The sequence below is a fragment of the Phoca vitulina genome, unplaced genomic scaffold, assembly GCF_004348235.1.
Source record: "Phoca vitulina isolate PV1807 unplaced genomic scaffold, GSC_HSeal_1.0 scaffold92, whole genome shotgun sequence".
Lineage (NCBI taxonomy): Eukaryota > Metazoa > Chordata > Mammalia > Carnivora > Phocidae > Phoca > Phoca vitulina.
In genome coordinates this window covers 3,172,512-3,191,587 of record NW_022589795.1, presented here as the reverse complement: position 1 = coordinate 3,191,587, position 19,076 = coordinate 3,172,512, and the positions used below count along the sequence as shown (strand labels likewise).

Here is a 19,076-nt window from a genome sequence, read left to right as displayed (position 1 = left end):
GAGTCTGCCACTATCAGCCCTGGAATCTTGGGAAGTTCCTTGACCTGAGTCAGCTTCTATTTCTTATCTGTTAGATCAGGATAATAAAACAGCCCTCCTAGGGTGACTAGGAGGAATGCAAGAAGCAATATATGTAAAGAGTACAAAATCCATTTAGCATGCCTTGGCTTTATTAACTTCTTTGGCCAATGACCTATTTTTTGGTGTCTCCTCCTGCTCAGGCTCTGTGGTCACTGGAAATCTGTTTAGATGGGAAGGTGCCTGCCCCATGCTGTCCATCCAGGTGGCTGGGGTGGGGCCAGGCCAGCCAGCAGCCCCCCGCTCAGGCTCAGGTTGAAGCCCTCCCACCTCAGCCACCCCCCAGGAGGAAGCCAGTGCCCTGAGGGAGTCACTTCAGCTACTTGTGCATGCGCATTCATGCCCTGGCAATCTTTGCCTATAGGTTTGGATGGCCACAAACACTAGGGTTGTAGGTGCCATTTCTCCTTAGTACCTTCAGGCCCTGTGCTAGGCATTTTCCACATTCATATCTCCATCTGAGAGGTCTGATAAGGTGCCCCAGCATGGGTAGCTGGTTAGTGGCAAATCGAGAGTCAGACCCGTTTCCCTTTAGACATGTCCCTGTGCTGCTCCAGCTTAGACCCTGGCGCCTGAAGGAGAAGCAGACGTGTGGCCAGAGAGCCCTCCCTTTGGAAGCTGTTGCAGTTATCCCTGTCACTGCTGAGCTGGCAGACACCAGACTGGGACAGGAGTCAGAGGGGATAGTTGCAGGGCCCAGGCCCCGAATGTGAATTGTGAACCCCTGCTTCCTGGTCCATATGGGCCCTTGGCACCTTCAGCTGCAGCATCCCCCTTGCACCCTTAGCTCCATGTCTAAATCAGCCTTGCACACCCTGCTTTTTGTGCCCGCACTGGGTGTGGAATCTGGAGCCCTTTCCAAGCACTGCTTGGGCTGGACCCACCCATGGCGCACAGGACTCCTCACCTCCTGAGATCCAAGCCCTCAGATTTGTTTTCCTTCCTCACTTCCTTCCTTAAAATCCACTCTTAGCTTTTACTTTTGTATTCAAACGCCCTTCCATTGCAGTTTGAGGAAGATGGGCTGACCTGCTGCCTCGGGGGGCGGGGTGGGGGGTGGGAGCGAATTGGCTGGGGGTGGTGAGCTGGAACTTGCTCATCTGGCCACCATCTGTCTCTGCAGGTGTCATGTGATTCTCCGAGGGTGCTGCTTTGTGAGTGGAAATGCTCTCAGTGGTGGAGAATGGACTGGACCCCCGGGCTGCCATCCCGGTAGGCAGCAAGGGAGGCTCAAGGGTGGGGAAGGGTGCACAGGACAGCCATTTCATTGATTTTTCTTGCTTTGAAATGAACGAGGACTGTCCGGAAAGTGAGGCCTCGGGTTGAGAAAAAGTTATAGCAGAGCAGGCTCTAAGGAGATCCTGCCCTTTCTAGAACATCTTATCGGTGATTAATGGGAATTTATAAAAAATGATGGTGATTTAATATAGGCTACCTGAGGACCAAGGATTTCTCCAAAGAAGGCATACATATGACCCATAAGTACATGAAGAGATGCCTAACATCATCAGACATTAGGCAAATGCATTCAAAACCACGAGAGGCTTCTTCACACCTCTGGGATGGCTAGAATCAGAATGACATAAGAGTAAGTGGTGGCCTTGTAGAGAAATTCAAACCCTTGTGCATTGCTGGTGGGAATGTCAAATGGTGCAGCTGTCGTAGCAAACAGTTTGGCAGTTCCTCAAAAAGTTAAACCCAGAGTTACACATGACCCAGCAGTTCTACCCCTAGGTATATACCCAGGAGAACTGAAAACACATGTGCATGAATGTTCATAGCAGCATTATAGCCAAAAAGTGGGAACAACCCAAATGTCTAGTAATGGGTGAATGGATAAATAAAATGTGAGGTGTCCATACAGTGGAATATTATGGGGCAATAAAAAGGAAGTCCCAATACACGGCGACAGCATAGACAGACCTTGGTAATAGGCCCAGTGCAAGAAGCCAGACACAGAAGGCCGCACCCTGTATGACTCTGTGTCTACACAATGTCGAGAATTGGTAAATCCATCAAGGCAGAAAGTAGATGAGCGGTTGCCAGGGATTGGGGGAGAGGCGAATAGGGAGTTAACTGCTTATGGGCACGATGTTTCTTTCTGAGGCAATGAACATGTTCTGAAATGAGGTAGTGGTTATAGTTTCACAATTCTGTGAATATACCCAAAACCATTGGACTGTATACTTTAAATGAGTGAATTTTATGCTATGTAAATTAGGTCTCATTAAAACTGTTGTAAAAAAAAAAAAAAAGAACATTAGACTTAAGAGAACATTAACATGAACTGTTTGGGCTAAAATAAAAATAAAACAGTAAAATATTTATCCGTAATCCTATCAGCTAACAATTCAAGCCAGTTTTTCTGCATTTCCTTCTAGTCTTTTTCCAGACACTTAGGTAATTTTGACACGCTTCTAGTATGACCGAACTGTCCTTACATTTCCAAAGGATTCTATGTGTATGTATTTTATAATTTACTTACAGAACCAACATTAACTGAGTACGTATATGTGCCAGGCACCATGCCAAGTGTCGAGGACCCAAGGATGAATAAAAGACCAGTCCTGCCCTCGGGGTAATCCCCGCAGTGCTATAGTTCAGGAAGTACGCTTTCTGTTTAACGGATGAGGGCATTAAGATCAGCAAGGTTAAGTGAAATGTCTGCGGTGACCCAGCTGGTGGCTGACAGAGCTAACACTAACCTGGGCCTCTGACTGCCCAGTGTAGGATCTTTCTCAGTGTAGACCTTGCTCCTGTTTTCTTGTTCTAAAGCAGCACTTGTTGCCTCTTGGTGGGATCGTAGTCCCATGAATAAGGTAGACCGCTTCCCCGCTGTCCTAGGTGGGTTCCCCGAGCCCCCAAAGCTGTAACTGTGATGGAGCCGGTATTTAAACACAAGATTTATATGGCTATCAATTCACTGAAGTTCAGTTTCTTTTGTTGCTGCTGTTGTTTTCGTTTGAGGTTCAGTTTAAAAAACAAAACAAAACAAAAATATACAAATGTCTTTGCAAAAAAAAAATATCAGTACCCCTGGGTGGTGTAAGTATGTGATTTTCCTTTTCTTCTCTAGGCTTTGTCTTTGTTTTCTATAATTAGCTTGTGTGAGTTTTGCTAGATAGACACACACATGGGTGCACGTGTGTGGTTGCTTGTGTACGTGGCAATGAGCAGGTACGTTGCAGGATCTCCTAAAGGCTGTGTTATGTCTGGCGCTGACTAGGTCATCAAGAAGAAGCTAGTGGGATCCGTGAAGGCGTTGCAGAAGCAGTACGTGTCCTCGGACATGGTGGTCACTAGTGAAGACGGAGATGCCAACGCCATGTGCAGTGCCCTGGAGGCCGTCTTTATCCACGGCCTGCACGCCAAGCACATCCGCGCCGAGGCCGGAGGGAAAAGGAAGAAAAGCGCCCACCAGAAGCCTCTTCCTCAGCCTGTCTTCTGGCCCCTCCTGAAAGCCGTCACCCACAAGTGAGATCAGCTGGGGAGGTTTTGTTGTGGGGAGGAGCTTCAGAGTGGGGGACACGGGGCTCTCCCTCGCCAGCTGTACGGGAAAGCAACAGAGACACTCTGTTCTAGAACAGAGATGGGTGAGGTAGGGGTTATTGTTAGATCAAGCCTCAAGAGCCCCTCAGCCCTCAGGCAATGGCTGGGGGCTGCTTCAAGCGCCCGGCTGGTCGCCTTTAGCCGGGCCACCGTTACCACACCGTGGCAAACTGAGGTGGTTGCAACCGAGAATGTGCGGCCTGCAAAGCCTAAAATCTTTACTATGTGGCCTTTTACAAAAGAAGTTTGCCGACCCTGCCTTAGAATGTTTGAACATCTGTGTTGCTAAATATTATACTCGTAACAAGGGATGGCATTCTTTAAAAAAAGTGGAATCCAGATCATCTGACTATTCACCCTGGGATGGTTGTCTCCGTGGCCCTACCGCTGACCGCCTGGGCTGTGGAGCAAGCAGCTGGCCCTGGGCCTCGAAGGGCTACTTGATGCCACCTTCGGCCTGAGGTGCCTTGTCGGTCTCTATCTTCCTGCTGCCTGCCGCTGCCCCGTCTCAGGTTCTTACCCCACTCCTGGGTGACAGTGGCTTTCTCATTGTCCTCCTTAGCTCATTCTCTCTCTTTAGCCCAGTCAGCGGGGCAGCACTGACTGAGCTGAAGCTAACCAGAGCTCGCTAACGGAGCCCCGCGGAGCTTGGTCTACACTCCCACGGGCGAGACATGCGCAGGGCACCATGGTAGTCAGAAGAGGGGCATTTGCATCAGATCAAGGATTCAGGAACTCAGTTTGGTACATGTGGGATATGATCTTATCCAGAGCGGCCCACCAAGACGCCTGCATAACTGTGGTCAAGTCACTTTGCTGTGTAAAAACCCTCAGGCTCTCAAATGCTAGCCTGGAGTCTGATTCACTAGGCAGGGGGCCCAGAATCTGCATCCTGACCAAGTTCCCAGGTGATTCTGATGCATAGCCAGGCGTGGGGACCACTGCCCCGCTTTGCCTTACCAGTTGCATCCTCAAGACCCTGCATAACCTGACTTTGCAACCTAATCACCCACTCCTCCTCCCCAGGTTGTAATCGGAATGTGCTCGCCACTCCTGTTACAGAGCTGTTGCTTTCCCACCCTTGGTGCCTTTTTTCTGTCAGTCCTTTGTGCCTAGAAGGTTCTCCTTCCGTTTTCGCCTCTTGAAATCCCTCGCGGCCCAACTCAGATACTGCCTTTTCTATGGCATTTTTCTTACTGTGACCCAGAAATGATTGCCTACTCCCACCCCAGCTCTGCTGACAACAGGGTTCACCTCAGTGTGCCTGTGAAAGGTGGTTACCTGGATTGAGGGCAGGACCATGTCTTTACCCTGTATCTTCACAGCTCCAAAGACTTGCATTTAGGGGCTCATCAGATGTGTGCTGGATGAGCACATGATGTCAGGGGTCCCCCAGGTAGTTGTAATGAAAATGGTGATTATCCTTTATGACAGCAACCTCAAAAAGTTGGGGGTTATAGCTTAATATTTCTAAATTTCCCATAGAGCACTATTATCCAAGATTTTTTCGAGCCTGTATATATGGGCAGTCGTTATTATGGGCTTTTGCTAACCAGTGGATAAAACAAGACCTTCAGTGATTGGAAATCATTTCTTGAAACAAGCCTGTCCTCCCCATCCCCAGGCACATCATCTCGGAATTGGAGCACCTGATCTTTGTGAGCACAGACGTGGGCCGCTGCCGGGCCTGGCTGAGGCTGGCCCTCAACGACGGCCTGATGGAGTGCTACCTGAAGCTGCTCCTCCAGGAGCCGGCCCACCTGTGCGAGTATTATCAGCCCACAGCCCTGCTTCGAGATGCTGAGGAGGGGGAGTTCCTCCTCAGCTTCCTGCAGGGACTAACATCCTTATCCTTCGAGCTCTCCTACAAGTCCGCCATCTTAAACGAGTGGACGCTTACCCCACTGGCTCTCTCTGGGCTTTGCCCGCTCTCTGAGCTTGACCCCCTCACTACCTCCGGGACAGAACTACAGCGGAAAGAGTCTCTGGATTCAATTTCCCATTCCTCAGGCTCAGAGGACATCGAAGTCCAGCACTCAGGCCACAAGATCCGACGGAACAGGAAGCTCACGGCCTCCTCCCTCAGCCTGGACACGGCCAGTTCGTCCCAGCTGTCTTGCAGCCTAAACTCTGATAGCTGCCTACTCCAAGAGAATGGCTGCAAGAGTCCAGACCGTTCTGAGGAGCCCATGTCCTACAACTCAGACCTGGGGACAGCAAATGCTGAAGATTCAGACCCGTCTCTGCAAGAGTGAGTGCTCCTCCCCCACTCCTTCCCCCACTCTCTTCCTGCCTACCTCCTTCTCTTCCTCTTTCAAGTCTCCCTTCCTATAGCATGTGATTGCCTGTCATTGAGCACTGACCTCTATAAGGGCATAAAGAGAGACAAAGGGGACATCGGCTGTCTTCCTCAGGGACTGGAGGTGCTGGGACCTGTAACTGGAGGCCACATGGGGCTGTGAGGAGGATGGATTTAGGTAGGGCTCAGAGCTGGATCAGGCTCCATCCAGTGCTGCCCCTGGGTGAACTTCAGCAAGTTACCTCATTTCTCTGAGGCGCATTGTAAAATATTATTGCCTCTAGAGGGAAGGAAACTAAGAGTTCACGGTGATATTTACAATTCCAAAAAATGCAATGAAGCATAACAGATTAAGGGTGCTCCTCTGTGACCTCCCAGAAGGCCTTGGAAGGACACAGACCCTGAACAATGACTGGAGGATATGGCAGACAAAAGGGGCCAACAGGTGTATGGAGGAAGAGTCCATGGAACAAAGAACTTGACTAGAGGAGGGAGCCTGGACAGAGCCTTCTCTTTAAAAAAATTTTTTTAATTTGAATATAGTTGATACACAATGTTATACTAGTCTCAGGTGTACAACATAGTGATTCACCATGTCTGTGTTATGCCATGCTCACCACAAGCAGAGCCTTCTTTATCCAGGCTTTTTAACAGTAATTTTTGAATAGATGATCTATTTTTATGGTTAGAAAAAGGCTAAAATGCATACGGTAAAAAGCCTTTCACACCTCTGTCACCACAGTTATTAATTCCTTAGATTTTCTTCTGATGTTTCTAAATGCATCTAACAAATATGAATATACAGATTTTTAAAAAATTTTTTATTTCTTATCCCTGCCCCCTTTCCCACAAAAGCTATTATAAATACACTGTTTGACATCTTGTTTTGGAAGAGATCATATCAGAGTTTTTGTTTTGGAGTGTCCTATCAGAGCTTCTTTATTATTTTTTTTTAATTGCCTATTTTTCCATCGCTGGTTAGTTTATTTAACCAGCCCTGTATTTAATGGGCATTGGAGTTCACATTTTTATAAATAACTTTGTGTATGTGGTCTTTTAATTCTATGCAAGTAACTCTGTTCAGTAAATTCCCAGAAACAGAATTGCTGAGCCAAAGGATACATTAATGTGTGGTTTTCACAGATACTGCCTGGTTACCTTCTGTCAGGGATGGGCCTTTGTGCTCTCAGCCTTGTCAGCAGAATGTATTATCAAACTTTTGGATATTTGCTCATCTAATAGGTAGAAAATGGTAAATTTTATTAAGTACTTCCTTCAGCCATGCTCCCCCAGCCTGTGTTTAGGACCTTCTTATCTACTCCTGGGTGCTCCCCACCCTCTTGGTTCAGGCCTTTACAGGGTTCCCAGCTGGTGTAGGAATAACACCAGATTGGGTGCTGGTGTGGACTGGCTTGCAGTGGATCTAGTTTCAAGTCCTATTCTACCACTTACAAGTTCAGTAACGGCTGCCAAACTGCTGACTCTTTGAAGTTGTTTCTTCATCTTTAAAATGGGGACTCCCACGGGACACCTGGGTGGCTCAGTCGTTAAGCTTCTGCCTTTGGCTCAGGTAGTGATTCCAGGGTCCTGGGATCAAGTCCCTCACTGGGCTCCTTGCTCAGCGGGGAGCCTGCTTCTCCCTCTGCCTGCAGCTCCCCCTGCTTGTGCTCTTGCTCGCTTGCTCTCTCTCTCTCTGACAAATAAATAAATCTTAAAATGGAGACTCCCTCATATGGCTGTCTGCGAATCAGATCAGATGCCTGGGAGTGAGTTGCACACATAACAGCGTCTGGTAGACCCCTGAAGTGGCTTCTGAGCACTGAGCACATTAGCTAGAACTTTCAAATGTCAAACGGAAGAATTTAGATAGAACATGCTGGAAAGGAGCAATCCCCACCTATCCACTGGGCGGGTGGCGTGACTTGGGTTCATTCACCTATCTGAGCCCTTCGTTCTCTCCCTCCTCCCACAGGCCAGCCACGTGTCTTTGTCATGTGTCTTGCTTTTATATTTCATGAGTCTTGTGATTGGAAAATTTCCAGCTTCAGGTCATTGAATCAGTGACCATCCACCCTGTGTGGGAAGTGTTGTCCTGGGCGTTATGGGAGAACTCGAGGGAAGAGGGTCAGGACGTACAGACCAGCACTGGGCAGTGGTGTGAGGAACCAGCACCCACTGGGAGCACACAGATGCACAAACACACAACCCGCACCAGCTCTTCTTAGGGGGTATGTCTTAAGAGTAAAGATTCTCATCAATGTTTAAGAGTTCACTTATTTTTATTATATTACTTAAATATTTGTAACTTAAAATTAGGCATAAATAACATGGGTTTATAACTCCTACAACTGTAAAATCAAAACATTGACAGATTAAACAGAAAGTACAAAACACATAACATTCCAAGTAAAATGTATTAATTTAATCTTTTCCGGAAACCAAATTGCAGTTTGCTTTGTGAACAGAGGATTGATGCCCTGAATAGCTTCTTTTGTGTTGGTTGGGTCTGAATTACAGTGATCACTGAGAAGCACGACTACAGTCTAGTGGTTAGGAATGTGGAGTCAGGAGCCAGACCGCTGGAGTCTTCCATTAACCAGCTTCGCGACCTTGGGCAAGTTATTCAACCTTTCTGACCTTGATGTCCTCATCTGCAAAATGGGGTTAAGAATGCTAGGAAGAATTAATGAGTTGAGGCATGTAAAGTGCTTAGAGCAGTGCTAGACACAGGGTGAGTGCTCGGTAGGTGGTGTCATTGTCATTTTGCTACTGGCGTCCCTGTGATGTCAGTTCTCCCACGACTTGTCTCGATACACACAGCTGCAAAACCGTGGTTAGTGATATTTGTCAAATGTCGTTGTCATAAGGCCTTCTCTTGGAGGAAAGGATTCTTCGTATATGCAGCCCTCCTCCATGCTTTTAATAGTGTCCCCTGACTGCCAGATGGTGCCATGGACCACCACATGCCAGTCCACATGCTCAGGAGAAGCGCAGGCTCAGAATCTCTTGGCAGGGGTACTTTATGAGGTGGTCATCCAGATCCTCCGGCCCATGCTTTTTGTTTATTTCACACCTGTACCTCTACGTACACATATATATGTATGTATATAATACATCTTTTTTTTTCCAGTGTCTTCTAAATGAAAGCACAAAGTTCTAGAATTTTTGAATAGACAGTTTTTGAAAAACAGTGCCCTGAGCTGGACAGAACAAAAGCGGACAGACTGGAGTGGTTTCAGTCCAATGTTGCATTTTCTTCAAAGGATTTGAAAATTTTCTTTTGCCTTTCCTTGAAAATCTCATCTCTTAAAAAAAAAAAAAAAAAAACTCTAGCACTTTTCTGCACTTGATGTATATGTCTCTCTTACCCTCTTTGGGTCCTGACGGCCAGCACTGATTCTGGTGAGGCTCTGTGAACTTTATTTCACCTTGACCTTGGCGTTGATTTGGCAGAAGCTCTGTTTTATCACACAGGCTTCTTGCTGTTGGGTGGCATTTCTTTATTCCAACACCCAGTCTACTCTGTCATTAAAATTTGTCTACAGATTAGGATTCATTGATAATTGATAACTGTTTTGGTAATGCTAGTGAATATAATTCTCCTTTCCTTACATTTTTATATTCGGGTCCATGGAGGCTAAGCAGTCTTACCAGTGATGGTAAGAACAGGCACGGTGACAAATTGAGGTTAAAGTTTATTGAGTACTTGTTTTGTGCTAGACACACTACCAAGCATTTTACCTATGTTATCTCACATAGCCTTTAACACAGTCCTAACAGGTGGGTGCTGTTACCATGCATGTTTTACAGGGAAGGGAATGAAGTCTGTGAATTTTAGGAACCTATTGTGGGGCCCGGCAGTGTGCCAACCAAAGGCAGAACGCTGGAGCCCTGCTCTTAATCGGGTTACCACCCCACCTCTCAGGACTCCACGTGGAGCTGGGACCTCACAGGGGCCATCTGTCAAAAATCTGCCTCCCTAGCTCATCTCAGAAAGTGGCCCCATTCTGTCACAATGGTTTGGATACAAGCAATTGGTTAGCAAATGTCCCTTCCTTCTCTGCCTGTGGAAACTACCCCTTTGTGTCCAGAACCCATGAGCCTCAGTGTCTGCTCACTGCAAGCTGTACTTTTGGATTCTCATTGGTCTGTTTTCAGAGTGAGGCCTAGAGCAAGAACCAGCAGCCCCCTGCCTCCCCCCATAACTATTCCACCAACACATTTACACCTTCTTCTGATAGGTCACCTCCTTGTTTGTTGAGATATGATTCACCTACCATAAAAGTCACCATTTTAAAGTGTCCAATTCAGTGGGTTTTACTATATTCACAAGGTTGTGCAACATCATTGTGATATAATTGAAGAATACTTTCATCACCCTGGAAGGAAACCCCTTACCTGTTAGCTATGGATTTACCTATTCTGGACTTGAATATAAATGGAATCATACCATATGTGGCTTTTTGTGACCACCTTCCTTCGCTTAGTATGTTTTCAAGGTTCGTCCATGTTATAGCATGGGTCATGGCTGAATAATATTCCATTGTGTGGATATACAGTTTGTTTATCTGTTCATCAGTTAGTGGACATTTGTTTTATTCCTACTTTTTGGCTATTATGAATAATATTGCTGTGAACATTCATGTACGACTTTTCTGTGGACATTGTCTTTTAATTCTCTTGGGTATATATCCATGAGTTGAATTGCTGAGTCATATGGTAACTCTATATTTAACTTTTTGAGGAACTACCAAACTGTTCTCCACAGAAGCTACACCATTTCACATTCCCACCAGCAGTGTGTAAGAGTTCCATTTCCTCTACCTCTTTGCCAACACTTGTTATTCTCTGTCTTTTTTTATTATAGGCATCCTGGTGAGCATAAAGTAGTGTCTTATGGCTTCGATTTTTATTTCAGTGCTATCTAATGATATTGAGCATCTTTTCATATACTTGCTCTCCATTTGTATACCTTTAGAAAAATGTCTCTGCAAATCCTTTGCCCATTTTTCTTTTTTAAATAAAAAAATATATTTTTTATTTATTTATTTGAAGAGAGAGCAAGAGCACGAGAGAGCAGGGAGGTGGGAGGAGGCAGAGGGAGGGGCAGAAGCAGACTTCCCACTGAGCAGGGAGCCCGATGCGAGGGCTCAATCCCAGGACCCCGGGATCATGACCTGAGCTGAAGGCAGATGCTTAACTGACTGAGCCACCCAGGCACCCCTCCTTTGCCCATTTTTCAATTGGATTATTCGTTCTAGTACTATTGAATTGTTAAGAGCTCTGTGTATTCTGGATACTAGACCTTTATCAGATATATGATAATACTTGCATATAAGATATGCAGATTTTTTTTCCTATTCTGTGGGTTGTGTTTTTACTTTCCTGATAGTATCCTTTTGAAGCACAAAAGCTTTTAGTTTTGATGAAGTCCAACTTACCTATTTTTTATTGGATGCTTATCCATTGAATGTCGTATAAGAAAACATTGCCTGATCCAAAGATTTATACCTATTTCCTTCTAAGAGTTTTATAGTTTTAGCTCTTAACCTTTAGGTCTTTGATCCATTTTGAGTTCATTTTTTATATCGTGTGAGATAGGAGTCCAACTTCATTCTTTTCCATGGGCCTATTCACTTATCCCAGCACCATTTGTTGAAAAGACTATTCTTCACCCACTGAAATGTCTTGGGTTGAAAATCAGTTGCCGATAAATGCATGGGTTGGTCACCAGTGCTTGACTAGCTAGCATGTCTTGAAATGTTGTTTGGGGTTTTAACATTGTAAATAAGAGCAGAGCTCAGCCAGAAGACGTTAAGGTAAAAACCTGTGTTCTAAAATCCTCATTTCCATAAGCCAACATTAAGGGGAGTTTGACATATCTTCTGACCCAGTCTAAGCTATTAGGGCAGATACGTGCAGTCTCTTGGGCCCAGCTAGCTTTGTTGCCATATGAACCTGCATTTGCCCATGACGTACTCTACTGGGTTCGTAAGGAGAGGAGGAGACAGCAAATAGGTTTACTTCAGAAACAGAACTTGGATTCTCAGAAGCCGCAGGAGAAGGGGGAGCAGCTGCTATAGCCAGTGCACGTTTTAGATGGCCCGGGGGTGTGTTTCCACGCGCGCATGCGTGCCTGTACACGCACACAAAGGCAGTAACACTGGCTCCCTGCATTCCCTGTGCACCCCTGAGGGGCAGGAAGAGCCAGTCCCACTGGAGGCGTGAGCAGGTGCACACCCCATGCATACTTGCGCACACACTCACGCACCTTGTGTACGCTGATCCAGCGGCAGTTCTTGGGAACGGCTGGCTTCTCTGAGTCCGCCGGCAGTCCAGCTATGAGGCGGACCAGCCCTCGCACCTCACCCCGACCCTGCTGTCCACTTACTGTTCCAGGAACAAAGTGGGTCCTCACATCCCCGAAGTCCACGTCCCGGGGAGTGGGTTCTTGGTGCCTCAGCTGCTTGTGCTGTTGGGGAGCCCTGCTCTGAGACGCTGTTCCCTGGGGCTCTGCCACAACAGCTTGGGGAGATGGTTGCTCACACAGCTGTTGGCGTGGCTGAGCAAGCTCTCCAGGCCCGCAGTAGCCTGTTCAGAAAGCAAAAGCAAAGGGCAGCCAGTTTCCATTCACATCAGTCCTTTCCTCAGCTCTGTGAGCTTTTTCACTGGAGATCCTGGCACCCCGGCTCACTTGGCCATCCACTCTGCCGAAGTCCCAGCGGGGGAGAAGTTTCGTGAGGCGTGTCACAGGAGGACTGTGTGGAAGCAAGGAGCAATGGATGATGAGGGCCTTGCTTGTTTTCTTACCACTGCCCCAGTAGCCTTGGGCATTCTCATTGACAACCTGTCACACAGGTTTCTTTGTTTAAAAACTTCTAGGGTGTTGTCGGAATTCAGCAAAGCCCAGGTAAACTCTGTGCCAACCAGCGGACTGAGCGGACTCAGCGGAGAAGCGGAGATTCCCACAGGGCGGGCCTCACTCTCCCTCCCCGGCCCAGAGGCCCGCATCCCATGTGATGTGCCCGCAGAGCCCCTCCCGGCCCAGGCATCCCCTGCCACTCAAGACGGGCACCGCAAGCAGGAGCCGCCTGCCCAGGCACCTGGCGCCCTGGGCCTGCAGCAGTTGGGCACTGCCCAAGCTGTCCCTTCAGGAAGCGCTTCAGGCCAACAGCCTGCCAGTCCCGTGAGAGAGGTGGCCAGAGCGATGGCCCAGGGGAGTGGCCAGCAGAAGCCCCCGGAGGATGACGAAGCTGCGTGGAGCCTTGGGGTGTCCTCACCCACCAGTCCGGTGAGTGGTGCAAGCTTTTCAGGGGACGGGCTTGGGGAAATGTCTCAGAACTGGTGCAGGGTATCTCCGGCTTGTGACCCGGAGTGGTCTCTACCTTCTCCCCGCTAACCCCTCATGTCTCTTGGCGGATATGAGCGAGGCACTGTGCCAGTCCCTTCCCATGGGTGTCTCTTGTCATCTCACATTGACCCCATGGAGAAGATAATTTTCATCTGACCATGGATTCTGTCCTTAACCACTGCCTCAGGCCAGGCACTTCACCTCACTGAGCCTTGGCTTCTTCCTTCGCGCTTGTTATTTTTAAATTCGTATTTTCTAAAATACCAGGCTTTGAGAATACTCATCTTGCAACATGAACCAGACTTAGAATTGCGCTGTCCAGTATGGCAGCCACAAGCCACACACGTGGCTGCTGAACGAGCACTTAAAGTGTGGCCAGTCCAAACCGAGATAAGCTGTACAAAATAAACCCTGAATTTTGAAGTCTTAGTATGAAAAAAAGAATGTGAAATGTCTCAATAAATTTGTATTGATTACATGTTAAAATGAAAATATTTTTGATATGTTGAGTTAAATATATTATCAAAATTAATTTTACCTGTTTCTTTTTACATTTTAAAAATGTGGCTAGTAGAATATTTAAAATGACACACGTGACTGGAATTCTATTTCTGTTAGGCGGTGCTGCTCTAGGATAAGCCAGTCTACTTTGTTGATAACCCGCGGGAAGCCAGCCCTGGGAATCTTCTGGACAGAGCCGTGGGTCAGAGGCTTAAGAACTATCGTCAAAGCTGTGGACCTAAGCTCTTTTGCCATTTCACATTTGTTCTTGTGTCATGAACAGCCCGGATTGGAAGTTGTATGCCAGTGTGCACATGAACACACAAAGCCCCGAGTTTATCCCAGCTGCTATCTGGGGTTCATGCTGGGAGATGGTCTTGCTTTTTCAGCTCCATCTCTTAACTGGCCTGTAGCTTCCAGATCCTGTAACTCAGGATGGGGCCAAGGCCATGAAATAGACTAGGAGACAAATGCACGCACACACCCTTGTTTTTAACAGCTTCTTTGAGCTATAACTCATACACCATATAATTCACCTAATCAAAATGTATAATTCAGCTTTTTTCATATATTCGCAAGGCTGTGCAACTATCACTACAATCTAATTTGAAAACATTTTCATCCCCCATCAAAGAAACTCCTTGCCATTAGCAGTGACTCCCCATCCGCCTCTCCTCCCCACCGGCCTCACTTCTCTCATCCCCTGGCAATAGCTAATCTCCTTTGTCTATAGATCTGCTATTCTGGACATTTCATGTAAATGGAATCATGTAATACATAATCTTTTGTGACTGACTTCTTCCAGTTAACATATTGTTTTCAGGATTCATCCCTGTTGTAGCCTGACCTATACTTCAATGAGTAATAATTCATTGTAGATTCCATTGTATGAACACATTACATTTTATTTTGTCCTTCATCAGGTGATAGATGTTTGGTTTTTGCCCCATATTTTGGCTATTACAAATAATACTGCAGTGAACATTCATGTGCAAGTTTTTGTGTGGATATATATTTTTAATTGTCTTGGGTGCGTACCTAGCAGTAGAATTTCTGGGTCACGTGGTAATTCTATATTTAGCCTTTTGAGGAACTGCCAAACTGTTTTCCAAAGCAGCTGCCCCATTTTATATTCCCACCAGCAGTGTATTCTTCTACATCCTCACCAACAGATCTTATTGTCTCTGTAAAAATTGTTATTATAGCTATCCTACGGGGTGAGGAGTAGTATCTCATTATGGTTTTGATTTGCTTTTCTTTAATGACTGATGATATCAAGTATCATCTTTCTATGTGCCTTTTGGCCATTTGTATATCTGCTTTGGAGAAATGTCTATTCAAAACCTTGGCCCATTTTTAAATTGGATTTTTTGTCTTTTTATTCTTGAGTCATAATAGTTCTTTATATATTCTGGATTCTATACCCTTATTAGATACATAATTAGCAACTATTTTCTCCCATCCTGTGAGTTGTCTTTTCACTTTCTTGGTGGTATCACTTACAGCATGAATGTTTTTAGTTTTGATATCATCCAATTTATCTGTTTTTTTTCTTTCTTCATTTGGGCTTTTGGTGTCATATCTATACCCATTTCCTAATTCAAGGTCACAGAGATTTACTCTTATGTGTTCTTCTGAAAATTTTATAGTTTCAGCTCTTCTATTTAGATCTAGGATCCATTTTGAGTTGATTTTTGTACATGGTATAAGGATGGGGTCCAACTTGATTCTTTTGTGTATGGATAGCCAGTTGTACCAGCACCATTTGTTAAAAACACCATAATTTCCCCCTTTAGAAGGCCCTTGGGTCCTGTGATCGAGCCCCATGTCAGTCTCCCTGCTCAGTGGGGAGCCTGCTTCTCCCTCTCCCTCTGCCTGCCGCTCCCCCTGCTTATGCTCATGCTCTTTCTCTCTCTCAAATAAATAAAATCTTAAAAAAAAAAGAGCATTTAAAAAAATAATAAATAAAATGTAGACCCTTTCCCGCCCACCAGAAGGCTCTCATGCCTTCTCCCATTGTTCCCCTCCAAAGGAAGGCTCCATTCTGACTTCTAGCACCATGGGTTCATTTTTCCTGTTGTTGAACTTCATTCATATAAATGGAATCGTACAATATGTACTCCTGCTTCTTTCACTGAGCGTTTGTCTGTGAGATTCACCTGTGCGTTTAGCACGAGGTTATAGTTTGTTCTTTTCCATTGTTCTATAGTATTCCATTGTAAGAATATATCCCAATGCATCTATCCATTCTCCTGCTAACAGACATTTGGGTTGTTTCCAGGTTTTGGCTATTAGGACGAGAGCTGCTGTGAACATTCTCGCACTTGCCTTTCAGTGAACCTCTGTACTCATTTCTGTGGGTATATATCTAGGAATGGAATTGCCAGGTCATTGGGTAGGGGTGTGTTTACCTTTAGTAGATACTGCCAAGCATTGTCTAACAGTGCTTGTACTGACCTGTACTCACACTAGCAATACGTGAGCATTTTCATTGCTCTTTATCCTAGCCAGGGGTGTCATCAGTCTTTGTACTAGCCACTTTAAAAGGTGTGTAGTGGTGGCTCACCTTGGTTGGGGTTTTTTTTGTTTTGTTTTGTTCTTGAGATTTTGTTTGAGAGAGAGCACGTGCACACGTGCGAGCAGGTTTGGGGGAGCAGAGGGAGAGGGAGAGAGTCTGAAGCAGATGCCTTGCTGAGCACAGAGCCAGATGCGGGGCTCGATCCCGGGACCCTGAGATCATGACCTGAGCCAAAACCGAGTTGGATGCTTAACCACTGCACCACCCAGGTGCCCCTCACTGTGGTTTTAATTTGCATTTCCCTGATGACCAAAGATTTTGATACCTTTTCATTTCCTTACTGGCCAGTCCTTTTTTGGAAGTGTTTAAGTCATTGTTTCATTCTTAAATTGAGTTGTGTGTATTTTCCTTATTTATTTGTAGGGGCTCTTTATGTATTATGGATAGGTCTTTTATGGCAGAAAAAATTATATAGCATATGTACGTATAGCAGATGTCTTCTTTGAGTCTATGGCTTTCCTTTTAAATCTCTTAATGGTATCTTTTATGGAACAGATGTTCTTGGTTTTAATGATACTCAATTTATCGATCTCTCTGTGGTTAATATGTTTTGTGTCTATTTTTAAACCCTTTGTCTACCCAAAGCTGTGAGGCTGTGAAAACCCCTGTATTTTCATCTAGAAGCTTTACTGTTTTACCTTTTGCAGTCAGGTTTATGATCCCTCTCGGATTAATTTTTGTGTATGGTGTGAGGTAGGAGTCAAAAGTCATGTTTTTCCATAGGGATATCTGATGGACTAGCACCACTTACTGACTATGACTATTTAAATCATGTCACTGTATAAGTGAGGGTCACACTCTCCATTTTTACTATCCTGAAGATTACTTCAGGGCCCAGAATGTCACAGGACCCTGAAGGTTATGAGCAGAAAACTGTCACCACGCTCTGAAGGGTGAAGAAGAAAGGCTCCACAGCCCCTGGCTTGAGCTGGCAGCAGAGGGCTGTCCCGAGGGTTTGTGGCTGTGTGCCCCAGCAGGGCTCCACAGAGTGGCACTGACCAAATTGAGTTCACTCCTGTCCAGGATATGACTTGTCTTGTGTTGGCTCAGACATCCTGTCTTGCCAGGGTCCCAGAGCTGATGGGACAGGGCAGCTTGTCACCCAAGTTCCTCCTCTGCTTACCGAGTGCTGACCCTCGGGCCTCCTTGCAGCTCCTGACAAAACAAGCTCCTTCCAGCCCCAGGCTTGTCCATTTGCTGTTCCATCTGCCGGGACCCTTTCCCAGCTTGCTCCTTTTCCTCGCCTTTGTCTCTGCCTTTCCTGAGCACCTTGTCTCAAAAGCACCATCCCCAGAGACTCTGTTTCCCATTTGCCTGCTTTACTTTGTTTATAACACCCATCACTGTGTGAAATCATATTGTCCCTCGATCTGTCTACTTGTTTATTTTCTGCCTCTGGACTCACATATCAGCTCCATGATACAAAAGAACGTGTCTGCTCCCTTCTGTAATGTCAGCTCTGAGCACTGTACCTGGGAGAGTATAGGCACAATTAGTAGTTCTCGAACTCTCAGAGACTCTCGAGATGCTAACTTGTAAGTTTACATTGAGAAGTATACCATCAAGTGCATGGGGTGGGCAGGTTGGTCTGACCAGGGCAGGCTCTGCCTCCCTGCAGGCCTCAGGGGAGTCAGCTTGCTGAGAGTCACAGGACCCACTCATCCCTGAACTCGGTAGACAGCCTCTGGGCCCCCCTGTGCAGCCCGCTGGCTCACACTGGCCCGGGGGACCCCCAGCCTTTGGACAGGGTAGCACCCTGCCCTGTGTGTCACCTCTGTAGTTCTCATCTTTCTGTGCTTCTGGCACTTAGTCACTGCTATTTATTTGACACTTGGGCAGCGTGGGGTGGACAGTGCGGGGAGTAGAGGGGGGTCACTGTCAAGTTGTATAACCATGAGAGCCATTCAGTCTTTCTTTAAAAAAAAAACACATTATTTTAAATTCACTCAACACAAAGGCCCTGCTCTGGGCCAAGCACCATGCTTGGTACAGTGATGGAACAGGACGGACACGGGCCCTGCTCCCTGGGGACAGACACTGGATTAGACAAGTCATTACCCACATCATAATTATGCTGGTGACAAGTGCTGGGAAGGAAAGGAGCAGGGAGTGGGGGAGCTAAGGGGACTTTTATTTGTGGAGTCTGGGGGGTTGTGAATTGATTTCTCAGTGTGACTCCAGAGGACAGTCTGAATTCTAAAACTTCATCCTAATCACTTCCCTCATGTGGTCCCCTCATCACCGCCTATAGCATGTGGTCCCCTCCCCCAGACAGGAGTACAGGCAAAATCTCTTTGCCTGGTGTAATGAGGATAGACTGGACAAAAAGCACTTTTTCTGAAAACAGTCCAGACACCTAGTATCTCTCTCCTCAGCCAGACTCCCCTCTGAGACTTAGCTGTTGTTTACAGCATCCTGTACCTTTACTAACTCCAGTGGCATTCCTCTGTTTTGGGTCCCTAGTGGCAGGCGCTGCTCTGGCTTAGACCCTTGGTCGGTGGTGGTTTCCCCCACTGTTAAAGGGGCAGGGAACTGGCCAGATGTGGGGCCTGGGTGAGCAGAAGGTAGGAAGGTGGTAGGAAAGGGGAGGGAGAAGGACAACAGTGGTGCGCTACCCCCCACACACACTTCATGGTAGGGGGGGCTGGCTGGGGCACAGCTGCAGAGAGCTCCCTCCAGGCCTGTGTGCAAAGGCTCCAAGGACCCAATGTTCCCACTGT

General features: G+C 46.5%; 1 protein-coding gene across 1 annotated transcript in view; it reads left to right on the top strand.

Annotated features, from left to right (window-relative positions):
- Nucleotides 1-1,163: 1,163 nt before the first annotated feature.
- The window catches only part of PLEKHM1 (pleckstrin homology and RUN domain containing M1), a 39,409-nt gene continuing 21,496 nt past the window's right edge, over nt 1,164-19,076 (top strand). Inside the window, exons 1-4 of the mRNA XM_032396509.1 lie at nt 1,164-1,290; nt 3,305-3,552; nt 5,252-5,878; nt 12,809-13,217. Of these exons, the coding sequence (XP_032252400.1) occupies nt 1,243-1,290; nt 3,305-3,552; nt 5,252-5,878; nt 12,809-13,217 (1,332 nt within the window). The 5' untranslated portion in view covers nt 1,164-1,242. The remainder of the gene's footprint in view (nt 1,291-3,304; nt 3,553-5,251; nt 5,879-12,808; nt 13,218-19,076) is intronic.